The following is a 24,387-nucleotide window of genomic DNA, read 5'->3' on the forward strand; positions in this document are numbered from 1 at the left end:
CTTAAGCTGGTTAAAGGCCTTTTGACATTCATTAGTCCACTGAACTGCATTTGGCTGTTTCTTTCTGGTTAGGTCTGTCAGCGGGGCGGCGATTTGGCTGTAGTGGGGTACAAATCGCCTATAATATCCAGCCAAGCCTAAGAAGGATTGGACCTGTTTCTTAGACTTTGGAACCGGCCACTTTTGGATAGCATCCACTTTGGCCTGTATGGGATTTATAGTTCCTTGACCCACCTGGTGCCCCAGGTAAGTCACTCTGTTTTGGCCTATTTGACACTTTTTAGCCTTAACAGTTAGTCCTGCCTGCTGGATGCGCTCGAAAACTTTTTCCAGGTGCTCCATGTGCTCTACCCATGAATCAGAAAAAATGGCCACATCATCGAGGTAGGCAACTGCAGATTCTCCCAATCCCGCTAGGAGACCATCTACAAGTCTTTGGAAGGTGGCGGGTGCATTTCGCAACCCGAAAGGGAGTACATTGAATTCATACACCCCTGCCTGGGTGACGAAGGCTGACCTTTCCTTAGCGGGTTCATCTAGTGGTACTTGCCAGTACCCCTTGGTTAAGTCTAAAGTAGAGATGAATTGGGCATGTCCCAATTTCTCCAATAGCTCATCTGTGCGTGGCATTGGATAGTTGTCAGGACGAGTTACAGCATTTAGCTTACGGTAGTCCACGCAAAAGCGTATTTCCCCATCTGGTTTGGGAACTAGAACCACTGGAGATGCCCATGCACTCTTAGAGGGGCGGATTATACCCATCTGTAGCATGTCCTGGATCTCCCTTTGTATAGCAGTTTTGGCATGAGGTGACTCCCGGTAGGGTGGGGTTCTAATAGGGTGAGCATTACCTGTGTCAATGGAGTGGTATGCCCGTTCGGTCCATCCTGGAGTGGCTGAGAAAATTGGTGCAAAGCTTGTGCACAGCTCCTTGATCTGCTGTCGCTGCAGACGTCCAAGGGTCATGGAGAGGTTCACCTCTTCCACGCCACCATCCTTTTTTCCTTCGTAGTAGACACCTTCAGGCCACTCCGCGTCATCTGTTTCCTGGGCTGTAAACTGGCAAACGTTTAATTCTCTGGAATAAAAGGGCTTAAGAGAATTAACATGGTATACCTTAGGCTTTATGTTGGAGGTGGGGGAGGTTATGAGATAGTTAACAGCTCCTAGGCGCTCCTGGACCGTGAATGGTCCTTCCCACGACACTTCCATTTTATGGGCCTGGATTGCCTTTAAGACCATGACTTGGTCTCCTACTTTGAAGGACCGTTCTCTGGAATGTTTATCATACCAGGCCTTTTGCTCTTCCTGAGCATCCTTTAGGTTTTCTTTAGCAAGGGCCAAAGAATGTCGGAGGGTGTTTTGTAGGTTGCTTACAAAGTCTAGAATGTTTGTTCCTGGAGAAGGCGTAAACCCCTCCCATTGCTGCTTCACCAACTGTAATGGCCCCTTAACCTCACGGCCATACACAAGTTCAATTGGTGAAAACCCTAAACTGGGATGTGGTACAGCCCTGTAGGCAAAAAGCAACTGCTGCAACACGAGGTCCCAATCATTGGAGTGTTCATTTACAAATTTACGTATCATGGCCCCCAAAGTTCCATTAAACCTCTCCACCAGGCCATTGGTTTCATGGTGGTAAGGGGTGGCAACCAAGTGATTCACCCCATGAGCTTCCCACAGGTTTTCCATGGTTCCTGCCAGGAAGTTAGTTCCCGAATCTGTAAGGATGTCGGAGGGCCAACCTACCCTGGCAAAAATGTCTGTTAATGCCTGGCACACACTTTTAGCCCTGGTGTTGCTTAAGGGTACTGCTTCCGGCCATCGGGTAGCAAAATCCATGAAAGTCAGTACGTACTGCTTTCCTCTGGGTGTCTTCTTTGGGAAAGGACCCAGAATATCCACAGCTACGCGCTGAAATGGGACCTCAATTATGGGTAGTGGCTGGAGAGGGGCTTTAACCTGGTCTTGGGGTTTTCCCACTCGTTGGCACACCTCACAAGACCGGACATAATTAGCAACGTCCTTGCCCATTCCCTCCCAGTGGAAGGACTTCCCCAACCGGTCTTTGGTTCTGTTCACCCCAGAATGGCCACTGGGATGATCATGGGCTAAGCTCAAGAGCTTTACCCGATACTTAGTGGGAACTACCAACTGCCTTTGAGGATGCCAGTCTTCCTGGTGCCCACCAGAAAGAGTCTCCTTGTATAAAAGTCCTTGTTCTACAACAAACCGGGATTGGTTAGAAGAGCTGAGAGGCGGTGGGGTGCTCCGCGCCGCCGCCCAAGCTTTCTGAAGGCTGTCATCTGCTTCCTGCTCGGCCTGGAACTGTTCCCTTGATGCTGGAGACATCAGTTCCTCCTTGGACTGTGGACTGGGGCTTGGTCCCTCTGGAAGCGATGCAGGTGCTGGGGCTGTTTCCATTGACTGTGAACCGCTGTCCGCTGGTGCACTATGTGGTAACTCAGGCTCTGGCTGAGCCTCTTGGGTAGGGTTATCTGCTGCTTCTGCCAGTTCAGGCTCGCTGGTGCCCTCTGGCGTTGGAGTTGTAGACGGGTTTGCAAGGGCTGGACTCAGGGCTGGCAATGGTTCTGGTGCTGGTTGCGTTGCCAGTTCCGGTTCTGGGACTGGCTTTGGCTGGGTCTCTGGGATTGGATCCACTACGGCTGTTGCAGTCGTTGGCAGAGGATCCAGTTCCACCACCTTTGTCTGGGTCTCCGGTAACACAGACGGGGCCCTGGTGGACGGCTCAGGAACAGGGATGGGGGTGAAAGCTTGCTTAGCCTGGCTGCGGGTGACTATTCCCACCCTCTTGGCTACCTTCACATGGTTGGCCAAATCTTCCCCCAGCAGCATGGGAATGGGATAATTGTCATAGACTGCAAAAGTCCACATTCCTGACCAGCCCTTGTACTGGACATGCAACGTGGCTGTAGGCAAGGTTACAGATTGTGACACGAAGGGTTGAATTGTCACTGTAGCCTCTGGGTTGATGAGTTTGGGGTCCACTAGGGATTGGTGGATAGTTGACACTTGAGCCCCAGTGTCCCTCCAGGCGGTAACCTTCTTTCCGCCCACTCTCAAGGTTTCCCTTCGCTCCGAGGGTATGAGAGAGGCATCTGGGTTTGGGGATCTTTGGTGTGATTGGGGTGTAATGAACTGTAATCGGTTAGGGTTCTTGGGGCAGTGAGCCTTTATATGTCCCAGTTCATTACATTTAAAACATCGCCCTGCTAAGGTATCACCGGGACGAGGTTGGTTGGTGGAGACTGGTGTGGTGGGGTGAGAAGGCGTCTGGGGTTTCCCTTGGGATGTGGGTGGGGCCTTGGGTTGTCCCCGGTGGTAAGGTTTTGTTTCGGCTTGCCCCTTCTGATATTCGCTCCAACTGCTACTAGTTTTTTTCTTTTCTGCCACCTCCACCCACTGGGCTCCAATCTCCCCCGCCTCAGTTACAGTTTTGGGCTTCCTATCTAGGATGTACCTTTCTATTTCCTCAGGAACACCCTCTAAAAACTGCTCCATTTTTACTAGGGAAAGCAGATCTTCCAGAGATTTAACATTTGCTCCTGATACCCAGGCATCACAATTTTTGTCAATGTGGTAGGCATGACGGGTAAATGACACATCCGGTTTCCACTTTAGGGCTCTGAACCGCCGACGGGCATGCTCGGGTGTTAGCCCCATTCTGAGTCTGGCCTTGTTTTTAAAAAGTTCATAACTGTTCATGTGTTCCTTAGGCATTTCAGCCGCCACCTCTGCTAAGGGTCCACTGAGCTGCGGCCTCAGCTCTACCATGTACTGGTCTGTAGCGATGCTGTATCCAAGGCAGGCCCTTTCAAAATTTTCTAAGAAGGCCTCAGTATCATCGCCTGCCTTGTAGGTGGGGAATCTTCTGGGATGGGAAGTGGTACCTGGAGGGGGGTTGTTAGCATTGGCTGGTGCATCCTGCTTAGCCTTTGCTACTTCCAGTTCATGCTTCCTTTCTTTTTCTCTCTCCTCCATCTCTTTTTCTTTCATCTTCATCTCTTTTTCTTTCAGCTCCATCTCTCTCTTGTGGGCCTCCTCTTTGGCTTTTTCTTCTCTTTCTCTCTGCTCTGTCTCGAGTTTTGTTAATTGAAGCAGTCTCTGATGTTTTCTTTCATTTTCTTCTGCTTCTAGTTTGGCCAGTTCTATTTTGTTAGCTACTTCTTTGGTAGTCATTTTCCTGTTTTCTTGTGCTGGGTAACCCCCTTTGCAGTTGACAAACTGGGAAGCTCTCAGCTCTGGCTGCTGCAGAGTTAACAGTAACTTTCTAACTAGCTACTCCCGAGGATGTAAAAAGAAAAAAAAAACAATTCAGCTTGTAAATACCTTTTACCAGTCATTTGCTAATTGAACCCTTCTCTTAACAAAGGACCTGTAAAAAAAACTTAACACCTCTGCCTTCAGGCAAGGAGAGATAAGATATGCATCTATCTACTTCCAGCTCGGCTTTCCAAGCAGCTAGAAGGAAAAAAAAATCTCACTGGCTTTTGGGTTTAAAATGATCCCACCGCTGCCACCATGTCAGGACTGAGATCCCTACTTTGAACTTTAGGGTACAAATGTAGGGGCCTGCATAAAAACTTCTAAGCTTAATTACCAGCTTAGCTCTGGTTCGGCTGCCACCATTTTCAATGGATTCCCTCCCTGGGAAACCTTGAAAAACCCTCACCAAATCCCTGGTGAAAACAAATCCAAAACCCCTTGGATCTTAAAACAAGGAGAAATTAACCATTCCCCTCCTTCCTCCCACCAACTCCTGGTGAATCAAGATCCAAAACCCCTTTGGATCTAAAACAAGGAAAAATCAATCAGGTTCTTAAAAAGAAGGTTTTTAATTAAAGAAAAAGGTAAAAATCATCTCTGTAAAATCAGTATGGAAATTAACCTTACAGGGTAATCAAACTTAAAGAGCTCAGAGGACTCCCCTCTAGTCTCAGGTTCAAAGTGCAGAAAACAAAGATAAACACTCTAGTAAAAGGTACATTTACAAGTTGAGAAAAACAAAGGAAAACTAACACGCCTTGCCTGGCTATTTACTTACAAGTTTGAAATAGGAGAGGCTTGTTTAGAAAGATGTGGAGAACCTGGATTGATGTCTGGTCCCTCTCATTCCCGGAGAACGAACACACTCCCAAACAAAGAACACAAACAAAAACCTTCCCCCCCCAAGATTTGAAAGTATCTTGTCCCCTTATTGGTCCTTTAGGTCAGATGCCAGCCAGGTTACCTGAGCTTCTTAACCCTTTACAGGGAAAAGGATTTTGGAGTCTCTGGCCAGGAGGGATTTATAGTACTGTACACAGGACAGCTATTACCCTTCCCTTTATAGTTATGACACCATACATCCTGTTTTGGCTGGGACAGTCCCGTTTTTAAGCTCTGTCCTGGCCGTCCTGATCAGTTGGGAAGAGCAAAAAACAAATGCCCAGTTTACCAAAAAAGTTGGGTGTGCTTCCCATGGAAGGGGGGCAGAGGAACATTGTGGGGAGCAGCGATGTGAGGTACCAGGCAGTGGGGCTTAGGGGTCAGCCCCAGGCGGCATGAGGCTCAGCCCCAGGCGGCGCGGATCTCAGGGGAGGAGGGTCGGGGGTTCAGCACCAGCCCCAGCCCTGGGAGGTGTGGAGCTCAGGAGGGGGGTCAGCCCCAGCCTCTGGCTGTACAGGGCACCAAGCTCGGGGTGTGTGTGTCAGCCCCATCCCCAGCCACGGGTAGCGGGGGCTTGGGGATCAGTACCAGCCATTGGTGGCATGGGGCATGGAGCTCGGGGGGAGAGAGTGGCTCTGGTGAGCCCTATGGGGAGTATGTGGGGGGCAGCTCGGGCTCAGGCAAGCCCCAACCATCCTGTTTTTACTTTAGGAAATATGGTTGCCCTAAATGGGATGAAATTGAGCAAAGGAAAGGTTACGTTGGACATCAAGAAAAACGTCCTTATAGTGAGATCTACTAGTGGAATAGTCTTGCAGAGGAAGTTGAGAAGTTCCATCCTTTGAGCATTTTAAAAGTGGAGTAGAAAAACCACCCTAGGGTATCCTGTAGGGAGCAGTCCTGCACTGGAAGGAACGTGGATTCATAAATTGAATAGCTCTTTTCCACCTGTAAACTTAGGGTATGTCTACACCCAGCCGCTAATTCGGCGGCTGGCAATCGAAGTTCTGGGTTCGACTTATCGCATCTTGTCTGGACGCGATAAGTCGAACCCGGAAGTGCTCGCCGTCGACTGCGGTACTCCAGCCAGACGAGAGGAGTACCGCGGAGTCGACGGGGGAGCCTGCCTGCCACGTGTGGACCGAGGTAAGTTCGAACTAAGGTACTTCGAACTTCAGCTACGTTATTCACGTAGCTGAAGTTGCGTACCTTAGTTCGATTTGGGGGTTTAGTGTAGACCAAGCCTTACATAACACTTATGATAATATATAACAGCACAGTCATTTTACAGTGTAAAAGGAATCTGTTCAATAAGGTTCCAACCCTGCAAATATGTGATTTTACGTACATAAGTAGTCACACCAGGTGAAATTCACCCCTGTGCAGAGAGACACGATGAGGCCTAGGCACCTATTTTGAAGAGTAAGTGGGACTTAAGTGGCAGTTAGGCCTTATGAGGGGGAAGGCATGTGTGAGAATTTCACCCATTGTGCATAATTTGTGTTAGTGTTTGCAGGACTGGGCCCTAAAATCATTCACATATTTTCCACATAATTCTGCAGGCTATCTAAATATGTCAGATGACACTAACTGGACCCATATCTGCGTAATTTATTCCATTAGTCACCCCTGAAGCCCTGATGGCACTATAACACCAGCAGAAAATAGGAACATTTTGATTGTTTCTGTGGTAGGAACAGAAATCTGAAAATACACTGCCTCTGCCCTCTTTGTCCTGAAATCCAGAGAGGGGTAAAAATAATGGCCAAGATTCTCTGCTGTGCATGGTTTCCACAGGGGGGGACAGAGGTGATGGAAAGCTGTCCGGTTGCTGAAGCATCTTGTTTCTTGACGCAGTTCTGAACCAGGCACTGCCCCGGTGGAGTTTAGAGCAGTCTGGGGACTGCTCTAAACTGCGCCAGATGGTCACAGCTCCCAAGCAGCCACTTGCGAAATAAGCAAAGCCAGATCACAGAGTGCTCTGGACATCGTCCTCACTACTCCTTATGCTCTTTATTGGTGGGGGTGACATAGAAGCTCTATGTGAGCTGGGGACTGTTCCCCACCATGTGAATCCTCAGTCAGTCAGTGGGGATTGGTCTCTGCTTTCTAGTCCCTTTGTGTCATTGGAACAACGCAAAGAGAAGAGATGGGAACAGAGAATCCGGCCCAACAATATTGCCTACAGTTCTATTTCCTCAGAGTGGGATCTTGTCAGATTTCACAACCTAGGTCAAGTCTGGCCTAGCCCTTCCTAAGGCTACATCTACACTCGGGGGGGGGGGCTACATCTACACTATGGGGGGGGGGGAGGTAGGATCGATTTCAGATACGCAAATTCAGCTACGGGAATAGCGTAGCTGAATTTGATGTATCTGACCAACTTACCCCGCTGTGAGGACGGCGGCAAATCGACCGCCGCGGCTCCCCCGTCAACGGTGCTTACTTCTACCTGGGCTGGTGGAGTACACGCGTTGATTCGGGGATCGATTATCGCGTACCGACGAGATGCGATAAATCGATCCCCGAGAGATTGATTTCTACCTGCCGATCCAGGCGGGTAGTGAAGACAAGCCCTTAGATGACAGCCCTCTGTAGCTTGGTGGGGTTTTTCACCTAGGCAGTTGGTATTTGATAGCTCCTCGGGGGAGAAGGTAAGATTCAGTGTGGGCTCTTGCTGTGCCATTTGATAGAGTAGCAGTAGGGTGATTTAATAGCAGCAAAGTCTTTCAGACTGAATTGCTTTCAGTCAGACTATTTTAGGCTACATTTGAAGAACTGGACAGGAGATTGGTGGGAAATATTTAGCTGAAGTTCTAATGTACTGGAATCAGTAACTTTAAAGTATAATTTAGCTTTTGAGAGTCTGTGCATTTTATCGTAATCTTTGTGGAAGACTGTATTTCAGGGGGTTGTGAATTTTAGGTCATTTTGCTATGGAAGAAGGAGTGTAGTGGCTAGGACCAGCTCTAGGCACTAGCAAACCAAGCACATGCTTGGGGCGGCACATTTTCAGGGGTGGCAGTCTGGCCTTTTTTTTTGTGTGTGTGTTTCGGGCGGCAAAAGCCTAGAGCCGGCCCTGGCAGCAGCAGCGCATCATGCGCGGGGGACGCCCTGGGGCTGCTGCGGTTCGCGCCGCGTGAGAGCACCGCCCGCACCTTGTGGTGTCGGATCCCATTTGAAAAGAATTACACCAGATTTGGCTCTGCAGTGCAGAACATTGTAAAGTGTTTTAAGGTGTATTTATAAAATTTAATTTGACCAGGACACTAGAGTTAACATACCTTGTTCCGTACCTGGACCTCAGTTTTACATCACATCTGCAGCACCAATGTGCCTCCTAACACCATGCTGGGACATTGGTTTAGTGCTGACTCAGAAGGCAGAATCAGAAGTTTGAGATTCCTCCATCTATGTACTGACCAGGACCACCTGCGTTTAGGACCCAATCCTGCAGCATGCTGAGTCCCTCCTGTGAGGTGCTAATTGATTTAGGTAGGAGTTGTCATTACTCCGCACCAGGCAGGAGTAGACCATTTGGGCTTGATCCAATGCCCAGAGCCTCCATTGACTTACCTGGGCTTTGGATCAGGCCCTTAGTTTGTCAGTTCTGGTGAGATCATAGCAGAAGGTGGTACGGCTGCTTAAACTCTCATGTCCTTAACTTGCAATGAATTTGGTATTAGCCCATTTTTCTAACTATAGTAACCACAGGGCCGTTTAAGTAATAGAAGGTGATTACTTCTACAGCTGTGACTTACCGTTACTGGCAATTTTAGATATGCACCGGTGACAAGCTTTCTCCAGGCCAGCAGCCATTGGTGATCACTGTCTCGTGTAGCTCTAGAGATAGAAATAATAAGGGTATTACAATAATAAGTTGTGTTTGTAATGAACTAGACATGATGGGCCAGATCCACTGCTTTGCTTTAGCAGCTTTGCGCCTACCCCAGTCACCCAAAGCAGCTGCACACCCAGATTGCTGGAGCAGAACCAAGTAGCCAGAGCATACCAGCAAATCTAGCCCCACTATAAACTGAATGTTAAAGGCTTGATTCACCTCGCACATGACATTGGTGTAAATCAGGAGTAACGCCACTGAAATCAACTGTGTGACATGGGTGTAAGTGAGAGGAGACTGTATAGAAAAGGAGTAGCATGCATGGCCAAAAAGGGGGGTGATGTGGGGGTGCACAACTGGGTGTGTCTGAAAAAGAGGAATTCAGTGCCATCCGCAGAGTGCAAAGAAGGCACTTAGCTAACTGCTCCCCTTTGGCCTTGCTGTGCTATTAGTCAGGAGCATTCTGGCAACCACACAGCAGAGCTTTCATTAATGCACGATCAGCTTCCCCTGCGCTCCCTGTCTTGCTCATGTCTTTATACCGTGTACTACAATCCCTGTCTGCACTGTGCAGGATCAAGGCCACCATTAAGAAAGATCGTGATCTTTAAAAAGGTAAAATTGGTGTCCATAATAAATAAATGGGATACATTTAAAAAGTCATTTGCCAGCAATTTTTACACAGTTGTATCTGTGTTACCACCCTTCCCCCACTCTCAGAAGACACGACTGTTTTATCTCAGAAAACGCTGTGTGGTAACTTGGCAAAAGCCGACTCTTTTCATTTGGCCACAATAAGATGATGGCTGGTCAGAAGTGACCTGATTCTGGGGGAATTCACCCCATCCCCTCCCCCGCTCACACAGCATGCCACTAAACCATCCCTGGCTCATAAAGATACTTCTGAAGAGCAAATATTGTGCTTTTGGATTGCAACAATTGACAGGTTTTTAAAAGAAAGAAACTGGCAGTGAAGTGCACTTAGTGGGCAAAGGTGGGTGGAGGTAACAATGTAGTAGTGGTAGGTTGTATACAATTTTCAAAATGCTAGCAAGACCCACTGGCTCAAAACAACAATGCAGAGCAAAAGGCTTCATAACTCTTTACCAAAGTAAGAGTATATACTCATAAAACCACATGAGAGGTCAGTTTCAAGTGTAGAAAAGAATGGATTAAACTGAGGGCATTGGTTGTAAATTTTATTCCTGAGAAACCCAAAATTAGACTTTGCTTTTAGAATCAAGACATGGCTAGTGACATATCCATAAAATGATCTAATTAAATCACTTTGGCCATTATGAGAAAAAATATAAACACTCAAATATTTTTATTTTTTTAAAGCAGGCAATGCAGTCAACAGAAAATACTTTTATAGTTGTACTTTTTGCTAAAACTACTTTACCTATCCTTTAACAATGCATTAAAAAACCCTCACACCTCTGAATACCAAATTATCATGGACCAATGAATGACTCCTGTGGTTGTTCAGGCTATATTTCCACACAGAGAGAGCAAAACATACCCTCAGTCTAAAATGACTTTGGTTTTAAAGAAAAACTACAATAAAGAAAAGTAAATGCAATAAATAGACTTAGTATGTGTGATCATGTCTCCTTCTAGTGGCTGGCCTCAGCAACTACAGCCATCTGATTACATGGCTAAAACTGAGTTCTGCACAGAGGGAGAGTTCTTAAAAGATGTGAAGACGTAGTACTAAGAAAGCAAAGGCATGATGGTTTCATAGGTACACACACAACAGGGCATAGGCACATAACCTCGAGATAATTTCACCAGATTACAGGTGACATGCACCCATTTATCAGAGTGGATTTAAAACCTATATGATTGATCTACTGCTTTGGAAAGTGCTATAAAGTCTATGGGTAAACATGCCAAAAAACTGCCTATCTGACAGAGCACAATGCATATTACGGACAAAAGCATTTACTGTATGTAATTAGCTATAACAGATGTGAAGGAGCAACTCAGTTGCCAGGCAAATTAAGGGGTAATTTCCTTTGGAAAACTGCCATTATAAGAAATTAAAATTTAAATGACCACTAAAAACTACACCGAATCAATGTAGAGTGTAGAGGCTTTTAGAATGCTAAAGTAATGCAGATAGGCACCCTCATTTTGCCCACAACAGATATTGCAGTGGGTCTCAGAAAATCACCTGATGGTACCACAGGTAATAAAAAACCCAGACACAACTGGGTAAAGTTAGAGACAAAGGCCCACACTGTGATCCTCCTTACCTCAGTTTTACACTGGTGTACTTCATTGCCTCAAATGAAATTATTCTTCTGCTGCACAGGTGTAAGGGAGAGCGTGTCGAGCCAAGGGGACAAGTTATTCAGCCACCATGGGGATGGTCACAGTAGCTGTCAAAGCAGCTGCATGGCCCTATATGGGGAAATTTGGCTGGTGGATCTACATAGCTGCAGATCCTTTGGTCACCCCCTGGCCGGCTGTTCCCATGTGATAGCAAAGATGGAATCCATAGAGCAAAGCTCATGGGGATATATTTTCTCTCCACATCCTGCTCAGTCTCAGCACAGCAGACCTGCTCCAGCCCCTCTCCCTTTTGTGCCAGCTGTGCTGATGGAGGGGGGCCAGGGTTGCCCCAGACTGTTGGCTTCAGGGGAGGCTTGAACTGCAGCAAACTCATGACATGCTAACACTTTCTCAGATATTGCTCCCCTTGTTTTAAAACTCTGTCCCTTATTCCTCCAGGCAGTAATGAGAAGTCTCTGTAGCTCAGACCCCTCTGTAAACCCAGCCCAGCCCACTCTCAGCCCTGGGTAGCTTTAACTTTGAACTGGTTTGCTGCTGTTGGTTTCTGTCCTAACCTTACATTTTCAGAGTTGTGTTCACCAAAATAAGAATGATCCTCTCTCCTGTGAGCATGCCTGACCCCTCTGCATTTGTAAGTCCCCTTTTACACTGTTCCCATCACTAGTTATCCAATTAAAGAACAGATTCCAAATTGGTCTATTATTTGATTGCTTGAAATATACTTTGGCTGCATAAAATAAGCTGCACTTTCAATCAATTCCAAATACCTCACACTGTTGAGGGATAAAACAGGAAGACACTCTGTTGCTTTCTAAATTCTCAGTTTGCTGCACTGTAGATCTAAAGTTCCTGATAGCTCAATCAGATAGGCTTTGCCCCAAGACCCCAAAACCTTCAGCAACAGAAACACGTTCATCTCACTGCATAGACTCTTGAGGATTTTTTAAATATTCCGAAAACCATTTCTACCATACTGGTTTGCAGTCCATTTCTTCCTGACAAACTACAAAATGTGACATTGTCCTTTATTCTGCAAACATTCCTGGCAAATCAGCATCTTTCCAATGAATTTCTCATACCTGAAAGGACATTTGAGTGCTGTCTTAACTCACCTTGTTAAACCAATGGAAGTCTGGAATGAGAAATCACAAAATAGATTCTTCGACAAAAGTATATTGTGAAAGTCGGATCCTGTGTTAGACTATAGTCATACTCCGCTTCCAGGGACTCTGCTTTCAGTTAGCTGGCTTTAAGCGATCTTGGCTTCTTTTCATTCCATCTCTTTCTCTCTGTTGCACACACCTTTTCTCTCTATCGCTACTCAATCTCCTCTGCTGCAGCCAAGCAGCTCCTCTGCTGTTTCTAGTTGTGAGGAGAAGGGATTATAATTATTTCCTATATACTCCCACATTCGGCTTGCTCCCCAACCCAGCAATTGCAGGGTTTTACAGTGCCATCAGGGGGCAGCAGAGGAGCCCATAGAAGACTTGTGAAGGTGAAAGAAAAGATATTTCCTTTGCAAAAATCTTTCAGTAGATTTGGTTTATCCATAAATCAGCAGCTAGTAGCTGATGCCTGGTTTATTTTATGATACCGTTTTGTCCCTTTGCTCTTTGCAATGGCCTGAAATAGTCCTCTGTGATTTACAAAGCTGCCACATACACAGCTTTCAGTGTTAGCTACTGGATGTTGTTTATTCCATATATCCTATACTACCTCCCTAGAGATCTATTTTTTGAATAGTTATTCGCCAGTTTCTCTTTTCATTAGCAGGTGCCTGTCAGAAATCTCAGGTCTAATAATAAGTGCTGTGTCACTAGCTAGACAGCAATACCTTTTGTACAATAGGAAACTATGTTTGACAGATAAATCTCTCTGGGAGCAACTACCGCATTAATGAAGATCTACACATATTTAGGGCCTTTTATAAAAGGCTTTGCAAAAAAGGCTACCAGCTGTTAAAATCATCATTAGGGAACTGACAAAATACCTGCCAAAACTTTGGAGAAACAATAGTGAACTCAGCTCTCATGTTTGCACAGCATTCATATGTAATATAATTCTAATGTTGAAGCAAAGCTAACAGCTATGCATTAGGAGGATGACGTCCATGGTTGAGTTTACTGGGGAAAAGAAAATTGCACGGCTTAAAGATTTTTTTTACATGCAATTTGTCTAGTATGCACAAAAAATAATGTATAATGTCGTTTTTCATTATGAAGGAACCCAATGGTCTTTAAATGTTAAATAGTATAGAGAGTATATTCTGTGCATAGTACAGAGGCTCTGATTCTGCAGTCCTTACTCATGTTGATTAATACCTTGCTTCACCAGTATTCATGTTGATTTCAAGGGGAGCACTCAAGTGGGTAAGATCTCTACAACTGTGCCCATTGATATTACTAATTCACCACTGAAATGCAGCCACTTCTGGTATGACACATGTGCTAACAACACAACACTGCACAACTGTTTTTAGGAAGAGAAGGGAAGCACCAACTGAAACAGTAGTAATTCGAATTTAGTTACCAAAGTTGGAAGTTAGACAGGACATCATAGTGTTTAAAAGTAGGAATAGCAAGGAGAGAGGGGAATTGTTTGGATTAGTCCAAGCAAGCGTAACTAAGAGAAATCAGATGCAAATGAACAAAGAAAAATGTGAGCTGAATAAAATTTTCTATCAGGAATAGCTACAAAATCATGGAATAGAATCCCAAAGGAAATGATAGAAATCCTTTTGCATGAATCTTTAAAAATTAGTCTGAACGTGCACTTGGGAGCAAGCCTATATTGGCCAAGGGGTACGCAAAGTTACCTACTAAGTCTTTTCCATCTCCAGTTTCTATGATTTTAGCTTGACTTTTAACCATGACAGATGACTGTGTACATGGGACAAGCAGAGTAAAGGAAGTGGGTGAGTGAAACTAGTTTCTAGATGCCACAAGAAGCTGTAGAATAATGAAATCTTCTCTTTGCTACACAGTTGTCTGTGTTATGAAAATCACCTGCATGTCTGACATTTGTTGGCACCTCTGTCAGATTTGCCAGCAGAGGGACCGAGGATTGAATTGATATGGGGGGCTGAACTACTCTTTCCCCTAGACGTGATCCTTTCTGAACAAGATTAAGGCACAGCAATAGGGGAAAGCTGCCATGGCAGCTGTCCCCAGTGTAATTGCAGCATTGCTACCCCAAATGCTCCAAAATCATAAATTAGCCCCCTGAGATTGTCTTAAAAGCACTGAGAGTCTAAAAAAAATAATCACTAAGGATTTCTTTTTCTTTATTTTGTGTTGATTGCAACTTTAGGGTGAAACTTTTCAAGCTTTTCTCCACAGCTAATACAACCCTTTTCATAAGCAATCTATTCAATATAGAGTACTAACAAACCTTAGGGAAGAAGTTAACAGTTGGATGGGGATGGGAGAAGGAAAATATGGTAAATTCCCAAGTAGAATGTTCCTCAGCTTAGGAGCAAGGACATTTTAGTGAGAAAAAGAAGGGGAGTGTGAGGATATATTTAGTGTTTCATTAAATCTGTAGCAGGAAACCAGGTAGGAGAGGGCTGCGGAAAAGTCTAGGAAAAAGTTCGAAGAGAAGAACTGAGTAGTTTTAAAGATAGTTCTGTTTTCTTTATTATAATAAAGCACCTCGTTCAGCGTTTCAAGAAAGCAACTCTTCCAGTGATTCTTTTTTATGTCATGTAACAATGGTAAAGGACGGCGGAATGGGAAACTGGAGAAAGGAAGATAGGAAAGTTGGGGATAGACAAGAAAGGAGTTTTAGCCCTTCTTTTTGCTATCTATAGGGGTGAGCAAACCGAGGGCCACATTAGGGTTGCAAAACCGTATGGAGGGCGAGTAGGGAAGGCTGTGCCTCCCCAAACAGCCTGACCCCCACCCCCTATCCAACCCCTCCCACTTCCTGCCCCCTGACTGCCCCCCTCAGAACCTCTGCACCATCCAACCCCCCTCCCCGCTCCTTGTCCCCTAACTGCCCTCTCCCGGTACTCCTCCCCAACCGCCCCCAGGACCCCACCCCCTAGCAAACCCCCCTGCTCCCAGTCCCTTGACTGCTCTGACCCCTATCCACACCCCTGCCCCTTGACAGGCCCACCAGGATCCCACACCTATCCAACCTCCCCTGTTCCCTGTGCCCTGACCCCTATCCATACCCTCACCTCCTGACAGGCTCCCCGGGACTCCCACGCTTATCCAAGCCCCCCGATCCCCCATCCACCCCCCAGAACCTCCACCCCATCCAACCGCCCCCTGCTCCCTGTCCCCTGACTTCCCCCCGGGACCTCCTGCCCCTTATCCAACCCCCCGGCCCCCTTACCATGCCACTCAGAACAGAATGTCTGGCAGCCACGCCGCCCGGTCGGAGCCAGACATGCTGCTGCTCTGCTCGGCAGGAGCGTGCAGCCCCGCCGCCCAGAGCACTGCCTGTGCGGTGGCGTTGCTGCTGGGGACAGGTACAGCAGGGGAGAGGCTGGGGGCTAGCATTCCCGGGAGCTCAAGGGCCAGGCAGGACGGTCCCACAGGCCGTAGCTTGCCCACCTCTGGTGTAGAATCACCACTTTAAAATATCATCTTCAATAAAAGTAACTTTGTTCCTGTGAGGGTCTTGCTATCTCTCCAGGCAAACCTTTGGTGAAAGTTCTAGTCTTGAACACTGCTCCTCACGTCATTTTATGATGACAACAGTGGGGATGGAACTGTTCTGTTCAGTTTCTAGTGCAGTTTCACTAGGTATAAGATTCTGATCTTGCTTACACTGGTGAGTTCACACAGGCATAAGGTATAAGAAGGTCACTTCTGGTCTTGCTTACACTGGTGACTTTAGTGATTACTGCTAATTTATACTGATGTGTCTGAGAGCATAGTCAAAACCCCATGTTCCTAAACGACTGATACATTTTAAGGCTGAAAGGAGCCATTATGAGCATCTAGTCTGACCTCTTGCACAACATAGATCATAAAGTGTCACCTAGTAATTCATGCTCCAAGCCCATAGCTTCTGGAAGTCTGAGCACATGAACAGGGTGATTCTGTTCTTCTTTCAGCAGTGCCAATGTGACTTTCCCTGGCTATTTAATTGGGAATAGTGCTTAGTACAGAGAGATGGAGACACTCATTTAGGAATGTTGCATTTTATTTCCAGTTTGAATTTCTTTGTTCTCATGACTGGATGACTTACAAGCCAAAATACCCAAATAGAGTTACAATTCTCCTAATTCATTGGTTATTTAAAAAAAAAAAAAAAAAAAAAAAGAAAGGATTTGGCAAAATTAAGGTGCAAAAAGGCCAGATTTTCAAAGTACCTCCAAAAAGGCACCTGTATAATTTACACGTACATCCATCCATTTGTCTAGCCATCTTCGTATACAAATTGAATAATTACACAACTGCATGTTTGCGTGCACAACTGGGTGTTTAGTGACTTGGCTACCTGTATACATACACATGTGGCCTCTTGGTTCCTCCGTAGGGATAGAGACAAAACCCACTGAAGTCAATAGAAGTCTTTTCATTGACTTCAGTGGTCACTGTATTGGGTCCTAGAGGCTGCATCCGGGCACTGCCCTAACTCCAGATGCTTGCTGCTCCTGGGCCAGCTGCGAGTCTGAAGAGGGAGAAGTTAATTGAGAGTCAGTCCAGTAAAAGTAGATTCCTGAGCCCTCCTGTACGGTGTGCCCTGTAAGGAATGTGAGGAGTAGTAGTACCTCACTCACAAATGTGTGAGGAACCAGAAATAAACTTGGGTCCCAAAGGATCACCGCTCTTTTGTGAGCAGCCCAGTCAAGATAAAAACTTGTGAGTCCATCCCACTCTACAACAGATCATGGAGAATGAAATCAGTGTTGTATAGTCACTAGGGAAAAAGGGTTGGTGTTTACAATACCAAATCGGACTCAGAATAACTCACTGTCAATTCCTAGCGGAGACAAGGCACAGGATAGTTTTGCCTTGATGTTGCTGGTTGAGAAAACCTGAGACCCTCCCCCACCAGTGTTTACCTCAACCAGCCACACTGAGGTGAAACTGCCCCGTGCTTTGTCTCCACTTGGATTTTAAAACAAGAGAGCTAACTCGAGTTAGCTATCTTGTTATAAAAAAAGATCACACCTTTTCCCCTAGCGAAGGCTGGCTCACAATGTGGAAACAAGCCTCCCTGAGCCCACCTCTGCCTTCACCCTCACTTTGTACAGGTTCATATAATCATGCTGCAAGTCAGCAGAGAACCAGGCCCAGTGAGTGCATTCAGGAAATGGCTCCATCTAATTTGAGAATCTGTCCACAGGTTGACAGAGACAGCAGTAATTTTAAAACTGATGAATAAAATAGAGTTACTTTCTATTATAGAAACGATCATGTTATCATAATGCTTTAAAAAAAAAAGCTTTTTATCATTTATTAATAGCAACACAGGTAGTTATAAGAAAAGAAATTCAATACATCTTTCATTTTTCCATTGTTCAAGGCAAGACGTGAATATTTAGCTCACAGCTGCTTTGGTTAGCAGTGGAGGGGTATGTGTGAAATCACTTCAACTGCTTTCCATAGCATTTAACGGCTAAGCCAAATGGAATTCCAGAAATTACAGCATGCAATTATTACAATCACATCTCTGCAAAAAAAAACAACAACAGGAATGAATCAGGGCCAATCCCCCCAGCAAAGAGTCAATGCTGCAGATGTAGCAGGCCTAGATTCCTGCAAACCAGAGACGACATTTTGGTGTTCACTAGCAGTCAATGCTGTAGCTAGCACAGTTGATTCTGCTCGAATTCACTGTAATTACAACTGCCATCTCTGTGAGAACTCAGAGACGAGATGGGCAACACCGCCAGGGATCCACACTATCTTTGCTTCTCTTTAATAGCTACATGAGACCGCTGGTAGAGACAGTGAGATACCATGGGGTAGCTGCCAGCAGTACACCATTAACACTCAGCTCTATGTAGGCTTGGCAGGATTCAGTTTAAATCGATAAGATGTCGGTAAACATTGATTTCAGCTCACACACAATGAGTGCGGCTTCCCCCACCTACCTTGTGCCTGCAGGGATCTGGTGTCACCAGCCCTGTGGCAGTGCAGAAGCCCTCTGCAGCCTCACTTGCACTGGAGTGAGGGTGCAGGGTCGTGACAGCAGGACTGCAGCAAGTGACCATGATCCCCACAGGCACAAGGTGTGGGGAAGGCTGCAGACCGAGTGAGGCAGAGCAGAGACCCCTGGCCACAACTGCAAAAAGGTGGAGGAGGATATGCCCCTGGCCATGGGGGAGGTTATCCCACTGCTACTTGGCTCAGGAGCCATTCAGCAGCAGGGATGGTCTCCCCCTCAGCTGGAGTATCGTTGTTCTCCTTGCACCCCAGGCTAGGGGTTTCTGCTCTGCCCGCCAAGCCTACAGCCTTCCCCACCCCTTGCGCCTGCAGGGACCCAGTGTCATCAGGCCCGTGACTATGCAGGGAGCCCCCTGCAGCTCCACAACCCCTCTGGCTCACTCACCAGCCAGGAGCATGTGGGCCATCCTCAGGCAGGAACTGTTCGGCAGTTCAGCAGAGGGCGGCCTGCCCTGCCACCAAGGGCTCGCCTCCACCTCTGCTCCACTGGGCCAGCACCACAACCTCCCCCACACCTTGTGCCCAGGTGTCTTAGGCCTTTTGGCCACACAGGGAGCCCCCTGCAGTCCTGCTGTCAACACTGCCCTAACCCTAGCCCCAGCTGCTTCATTTCCCACAACTGTAAAAATCAAAACAGTTAAACAAACTGGGAGGGGGGGGGGAATTAAAATTAAAAATCAATCTTAACCATTAAAATTGCTAATATAACAAACCCCAAATTCTGCCAAGCCTGACTACATATCTCATTCTCTGCAACCACCACCAGAATACTGAGAGGAAATTAGCTCTGGGATGGAGAAGAGCTGGCTCAAGCAAGACTGAAGTAGTGCTGGTCAGAAAGGGGAAATGCTTTGAAGAGCTGGCCAAGCTGTTGTCTCCACCTTCTAGGAAAGGCACAAAGCCCCCATTTGTCAGAGTTGTGTGATGCCTCAGGTGTCAGGAGCGAACCCATTCAGCTGAGCCTGAGGCCTAGCCAGCCCAGCCTCCAGGCAGATTAATGGGCTCAGCTGAGTTGTGGTAGGATCACCTCATTGGCCAGCTTGCCTGACTGGCTGAAGGGAGCTAGCAGGCCTGCTCCTAAGTGCAGCAGCAGGTAACTGGCTGCTCAACACTTATGCCCACAGCTGTGATCATTTCTGTACCTGCCTTGTTCCTATCCTGCTTCCTCCTAACTCCAGCTCTGACCCTCAGCTTGACTACTGGTTCCTGTCTCTGGCTCTGACCCTTAACTCCTCCAAACACTAGGCCTGACTCTTGCTCCAATCACCAGTAGGGTTGCCAGGTGTCAGTTAAAAGTCCAGTTGGCAGTGCAGGCAGGCTCCTTATCCGGCTCCACGCAGCTCCCGGGAAGCTGCCAGCATCTCCCTGTGGCTCCTAAGAAGAGGAATGGACACAGGGGCTCCGCGTGCTGCCCCCGCCCCCAGCACCAGCTCAGCAGCTCCCATTGGCCAGGAACCGCGGCCAATGGGAGCTGAGGAGGTGGCACCTGCAGGCACGGGCAGCGCACAGCAGTGCAGTAGCGCCTCGGAATCTCACCAGGTAGGACTGTGCTCCAAGGTTCACTCAGTGGGCAAGTATGTCCCTGTGAGACACTAGCTGGGATGGGAACTGATTGCATGAATATGTGATGCTGCATTGGGAACCACAGTAAAGACAGTTAAGTGAATGACTAGTGATTGACAGATACCAATTACTGACCAACTTTCCTATAGAAAGTGGTGGTGATACATGTTCAGGGTATGAAGCTCAACACCTCTCAGCATAATCCATAAATGCTCCCTATTTCTAAGTAAATAGAAGAGAAGAATAAATGATGTCTTTGACACAAATAGATGGTTGAGCTGAGGGAGCATTCATTCACTCAACCACACATCTCAAAACTTTCTCCCATGTTCAGAGCTCACTGTTTTCTTGTCAGGGCAGCAGAACATTTTCTTGCCCGTGCTCCGGTGGGTGAAGTCCCAGAGTTCGGGGATGTTCTTCCTGATTGCCTGTTTGAAGAAGACAGCCACCTTCTCCTCCTCCTCCCATTACTCTGGGGAAATTTGTGACACAGCTCAAAATGGCTATGACTTAGTTTCAGTTTAATTCCTGGGAAGCCAGTGTTATGAAATGGCACTTTGATTTTGGGAATCTTCTCTCTTTTAGAATCCAGCCACTTGTTGCCTTGGTTCCAGCAGCCATAACATGGGAGAGAAAAAGCAAGTTAGTTTGATGATAAATATCTAAGCCCATTACATGGCTGAAAGAGCCAAGCATCAAATCTACCTGTATCATCTTATCAGAGGGGTAGCCGTGTTAGTCTGGATCTGTAAAAAGCGACAGTGTCCTGTGCACTTTATAGACTAACAGACGTATTGGAGCATAAGCTTTCATGGGTGAATACCCACTTCATCAGATGCATGTATTCACCCACAAAAGCTTATGCTCCAATACGTCTGTTAGTCTATAAGGTGCCACAAGACCCTTTGTTGCTTTGTATCATCTTAGTGCAGAGAAGTGGGTAGAGTATCAGGGAGCCAGTTGCAGTTGCTTGACTCAGTGCTGGTTGGGCCCCAACATTAGTTAGAACAGCTATGGGGCTGCTCTAATTTACACCACTGGCAAAAGGTACCTAAGGAACTTTATACCAGTGGAGAATCAGTACAATCAATCTCTGCTCCACCCCATGGCATTCCCAGTCTGTGCCTGATGTGTTTCATAAGCAGGTGTCACAGGAGCTGGTCCTGCTGCCTCCAGCAGCGCTACTCTAGCATGGAATTCCCTTCTGCAAAAGGAATTCTCTTCTGGCCATTTCTAGCCAGAATCCATCCACTCTCTTGTGTGACATCAAGTAAACACATGTTGCAAAGAATCTAGGCCTCAATTTAGAATCCAGCCTGATCAGGAAGAGGAATAAAGAAATGAAAAGAGGGGAGAGGGGAAAGCAGACAGAGAGTGACAGAAATGGAAGAGTGAGTTGATGTTGATGATGGTGGCTGTGAACATTGTGCTGTCCTTCTCCTCCGTCTCTCTATTCCTTTTTATTTATTATTTATTTATTTATTTGAGGGAAGACAGAGGGCTGAAATGTCTAGAGGAGCTGGATATTTGCATATTTCAGTCCCTATCTTCACAGAGTAGAGAGACAGGGTAGAGTGGTATCTGATATGTGCACTAGTGATTGAAAATGGCCAGAACTAGTTTTAGGGTTCCCAGCCATGAAAGTGGTCTTTAAAGTGGTCTCCAACAGAAATCCAAAACAGAAACAGATTATCTCAATGTTACGTTGAACTGAGGCAGAATTGGGTTATCCAGGATTTGTGTTATAGTTTGCACTCACCACTGCTGCCTCAAAAAGAAAAAGTTTAAAACCAAGGACTGACATGAAAAATTGCAGTGTCCTAAGTTGTTTGCTCCATGTTCCAGGAATTACAGAGTGCCAGCATCAATACATACAATTGCTTAGATGAAGCTATAAAAATAATCATAGAATATCAGGGTTGGAAGGGACCTCAGGAGGTCATCTAGTCCACCCTCCTGCTCAAAGCAGGACCAATCCCCAGACAGATTTTTCCCCCCTATCCCTAAATGGCCCTCTCAAGGATTGAACTCACAATCCTGGGTTTAGCAGGTCAATGCTCAAACCACTGAGCTAGCTCTCCCCAATAATTTAGGCTAGATTCTGCCTAGCCCTGAGATATGTTTGCTGAAGGCAGGGCACAAGGAGTTTCACTCTACATCTTTACTTCTCCCCCTGGGGTGCACAGCACCCCAAAGCAGGCAGGAATGGCATAAAAGTCCTGTCCTTCCCGCTGCACAACCTCGGTTTGGCTCTTGACTGACTCACCTTGCTCTGCCCCTTTCTGAGACCAAAATGTTTTGGGACTGCTAGCAGCAACTGTGCAAATCACATCGCTGCGTCATCATTGTCTGTGATGAGTAGGTCAGGGCCACGAGGCTCCCAGCTGAGCGTAGGCTGCCCAACCAGCCTCCTCTGTTTCATGGACTGTTGGTTTCAGAACATGAAATGCAGGAATCCAGAGAAGCCAGTTGTCCAGTGATCAGAGCAGGGGCCCAAGAACCAGGACATCTGGATTCTAGTCTTGGCTTTGCTGCTAACTCACTGCATGGTTTTGGCTGAGTCAGTCATTTCCCTCTGTGTCTTAGTTTTCTCATCTGTAAAATGGAGCTAATACTGACTCTCTGAGCTAAGTGTTTTGAACGCCTGTGAAGGGATGAGGGGTCTAGAACATGTCAGAGTGCTAACATCTTGCATGGCTCCATATGCTCATGTTCCTCAGAACTTGCTGCTTCCTTGTGGTGTGAGAGTGAGTGAAATGCTTCCCTCAGTCCCATGTGGGACGTGAGAGCCTCCCAGGTGCATCATCTCCATTCTAAACCCCATATTTCAAGTATTTTTGGAAACAAAATGATCCTGTGGCCTGAAAGTCTCAGCCACTTATAATTAACAAAGACCTAGGGTTCCAAGGTTCAGCCCAGTATTAGGCCAAGTCCCAGTTTGGGGAATTCCAGTCATTCTGTATGGTCACTTGGATACAGGTTTCTGCATCATTTCCTGTGCTCCATCCCTGGCCAGGGGTGGATAACAGTTATTTTATATCCCAAGCCTCACAGTGGCTGTGAAATTTACTTAATGAATTGTGTATGATTAGAATGTTCAGTCAGCACTGGTGACACAGACTGGCTGGTGCAACTGGCCAAAGGGAGCTGGTGGGTTCAGAGGCAGTTTAAAAAAAAAAGTAACTCGTTATTCATAGCTTTGAGATTTAAGTTCTTGTGGTTAAAATACGGACCGGGACTCAGGAGATCTGAGTTCAATTCCTAGCTCTGTTAGACTTCCTGTGCAACATTGGTCAAGTCACTTAAACTGTGTTTCAGTATTCATTGCAAAATGGACATAAAGATGCTTCCCTTTGTTGCTTTTATTTTTTAAGCTATTTGCAGCAGGGATGGTCTCTTGTGAGGTGTTTGCACAATACCTTGCAGAATGGGGCTTCTATCTTAATTAGGGGCTCTAAGTGCTACGACAATATAAATAATAATTATAGATGGCTGGTATGATTGAGTGGAGCATTCCACAATGGAACACTGTGGGCTCTTTGTCTTTTGGAACCTTTTCACATTGCATGAAGTTGTTGCTATGGTAGCAGCATCCACAATACAGGAGCAATCTACGTGGGAGACAAGAAGCAGGTCTGTTCAGATCTAAATAATGTCCAGGCACATTCTCTGCTCCATGCAGCTTCCTACCAACCCTCTAGGTCCCCAAAATTGGCTCACTCTCTCCCCCAGGCCTTTCTTCCCCAAAATATTTGTTACAGCAGCTCCTTCTAACCTTCTACCCTGATGCTTTGTGAGAAGGAGTCAGTCCTCTTCAGCTCTATATGACAGGCCAATAATGTTTAACCGGTGGCAGTGAGAGGGACAATTGGTATTGAACATCAGTCCCAGGTTGTGGGGCTGCCACTGCTGGCGGGAGGAAAGGAGGGCTGCAGAATCTAAGCCCAGGTCTGTTCGGCCCCTTAGACGTTGAATTTGATTTGGTCGGGCAAAAAGAGATCATTAAAGGAGTGGGGAGAGGAGGAAACTTACCATTATCGCCAGCAGCTCCATCGATAACAGCAAGAGTAGGAACAGATTGGGTAGTCAGGAATTCCAAGAGTTCCCTGCTTCACAAATCACCTCTATTCCCAGTCATTCACTTTCTATCTGATAAATCATGAGATGTGACAGACAAAACAGGACTTTGGCTACAGTCCCCTCACATGTGGATAAGTGACGATTTTCTCCAAGTTCAGAAAGTGGGTGAATACATTTTGCTGTTTCCATCCACTGGCATCCTCCTTCAACTATACTACCCCCCAGAAGAGAGAGATCAGAAAAGGCAGGAAAATTAAACCTTCTAGGAAGATGTAAAGGCCTTTTGGGAGAAGGCTAAGACCGATAGGG

The 24,387-nt window shown here is 46.5% G+C and overlaps 1 protein-coding gene across 1 annotated transcript in view; it reads right to left on the bottom strand.

The window, feature by feature from the left end:
- The window catches only part of TMEM272 (transmembrane protein 272), a 35,275-nt gene extending 22,636 nt beyond the window's left edge, over positions 1-12,639 (bottom strand). Inside the window, exons 1-2 of the mRNA XM_054015200.1 lie at positions 12,421-12,639; positions 8,931-9,012 (exon numbers count right to left, since the gene is read on the bottom strand). Of these exons, the coding sequence (XP_053871175.1) occupies positions 8,931-8,988 (58 nt within the window). The 5' untranslated portion in view covers positions 8,989-9,012; positions 12,421-12,639. The remainder of the gene's footprint in view (positions 1-8,930; positions 9,013-12,420) is intronic.
- Positions 12,640-24,387: the final 11,748 nt, after the last annotated feature.

The sequence above is a fragment of the Malaclemys terrapin genome, chromosome 1 (assembly GCF_027887155.1).
Source record: "Malaclemys terrapin pileata isolate rMalTer1 chromosome 1, rMalTer1.hap1, whole genome shotgun sequence".
In the NCBI taxonomy this organism is placed as follows: Eukaryota; Metazoa; Chordata; order Testudines; family Emydidae; genus Malaclemys; species Malaclemys terrapin.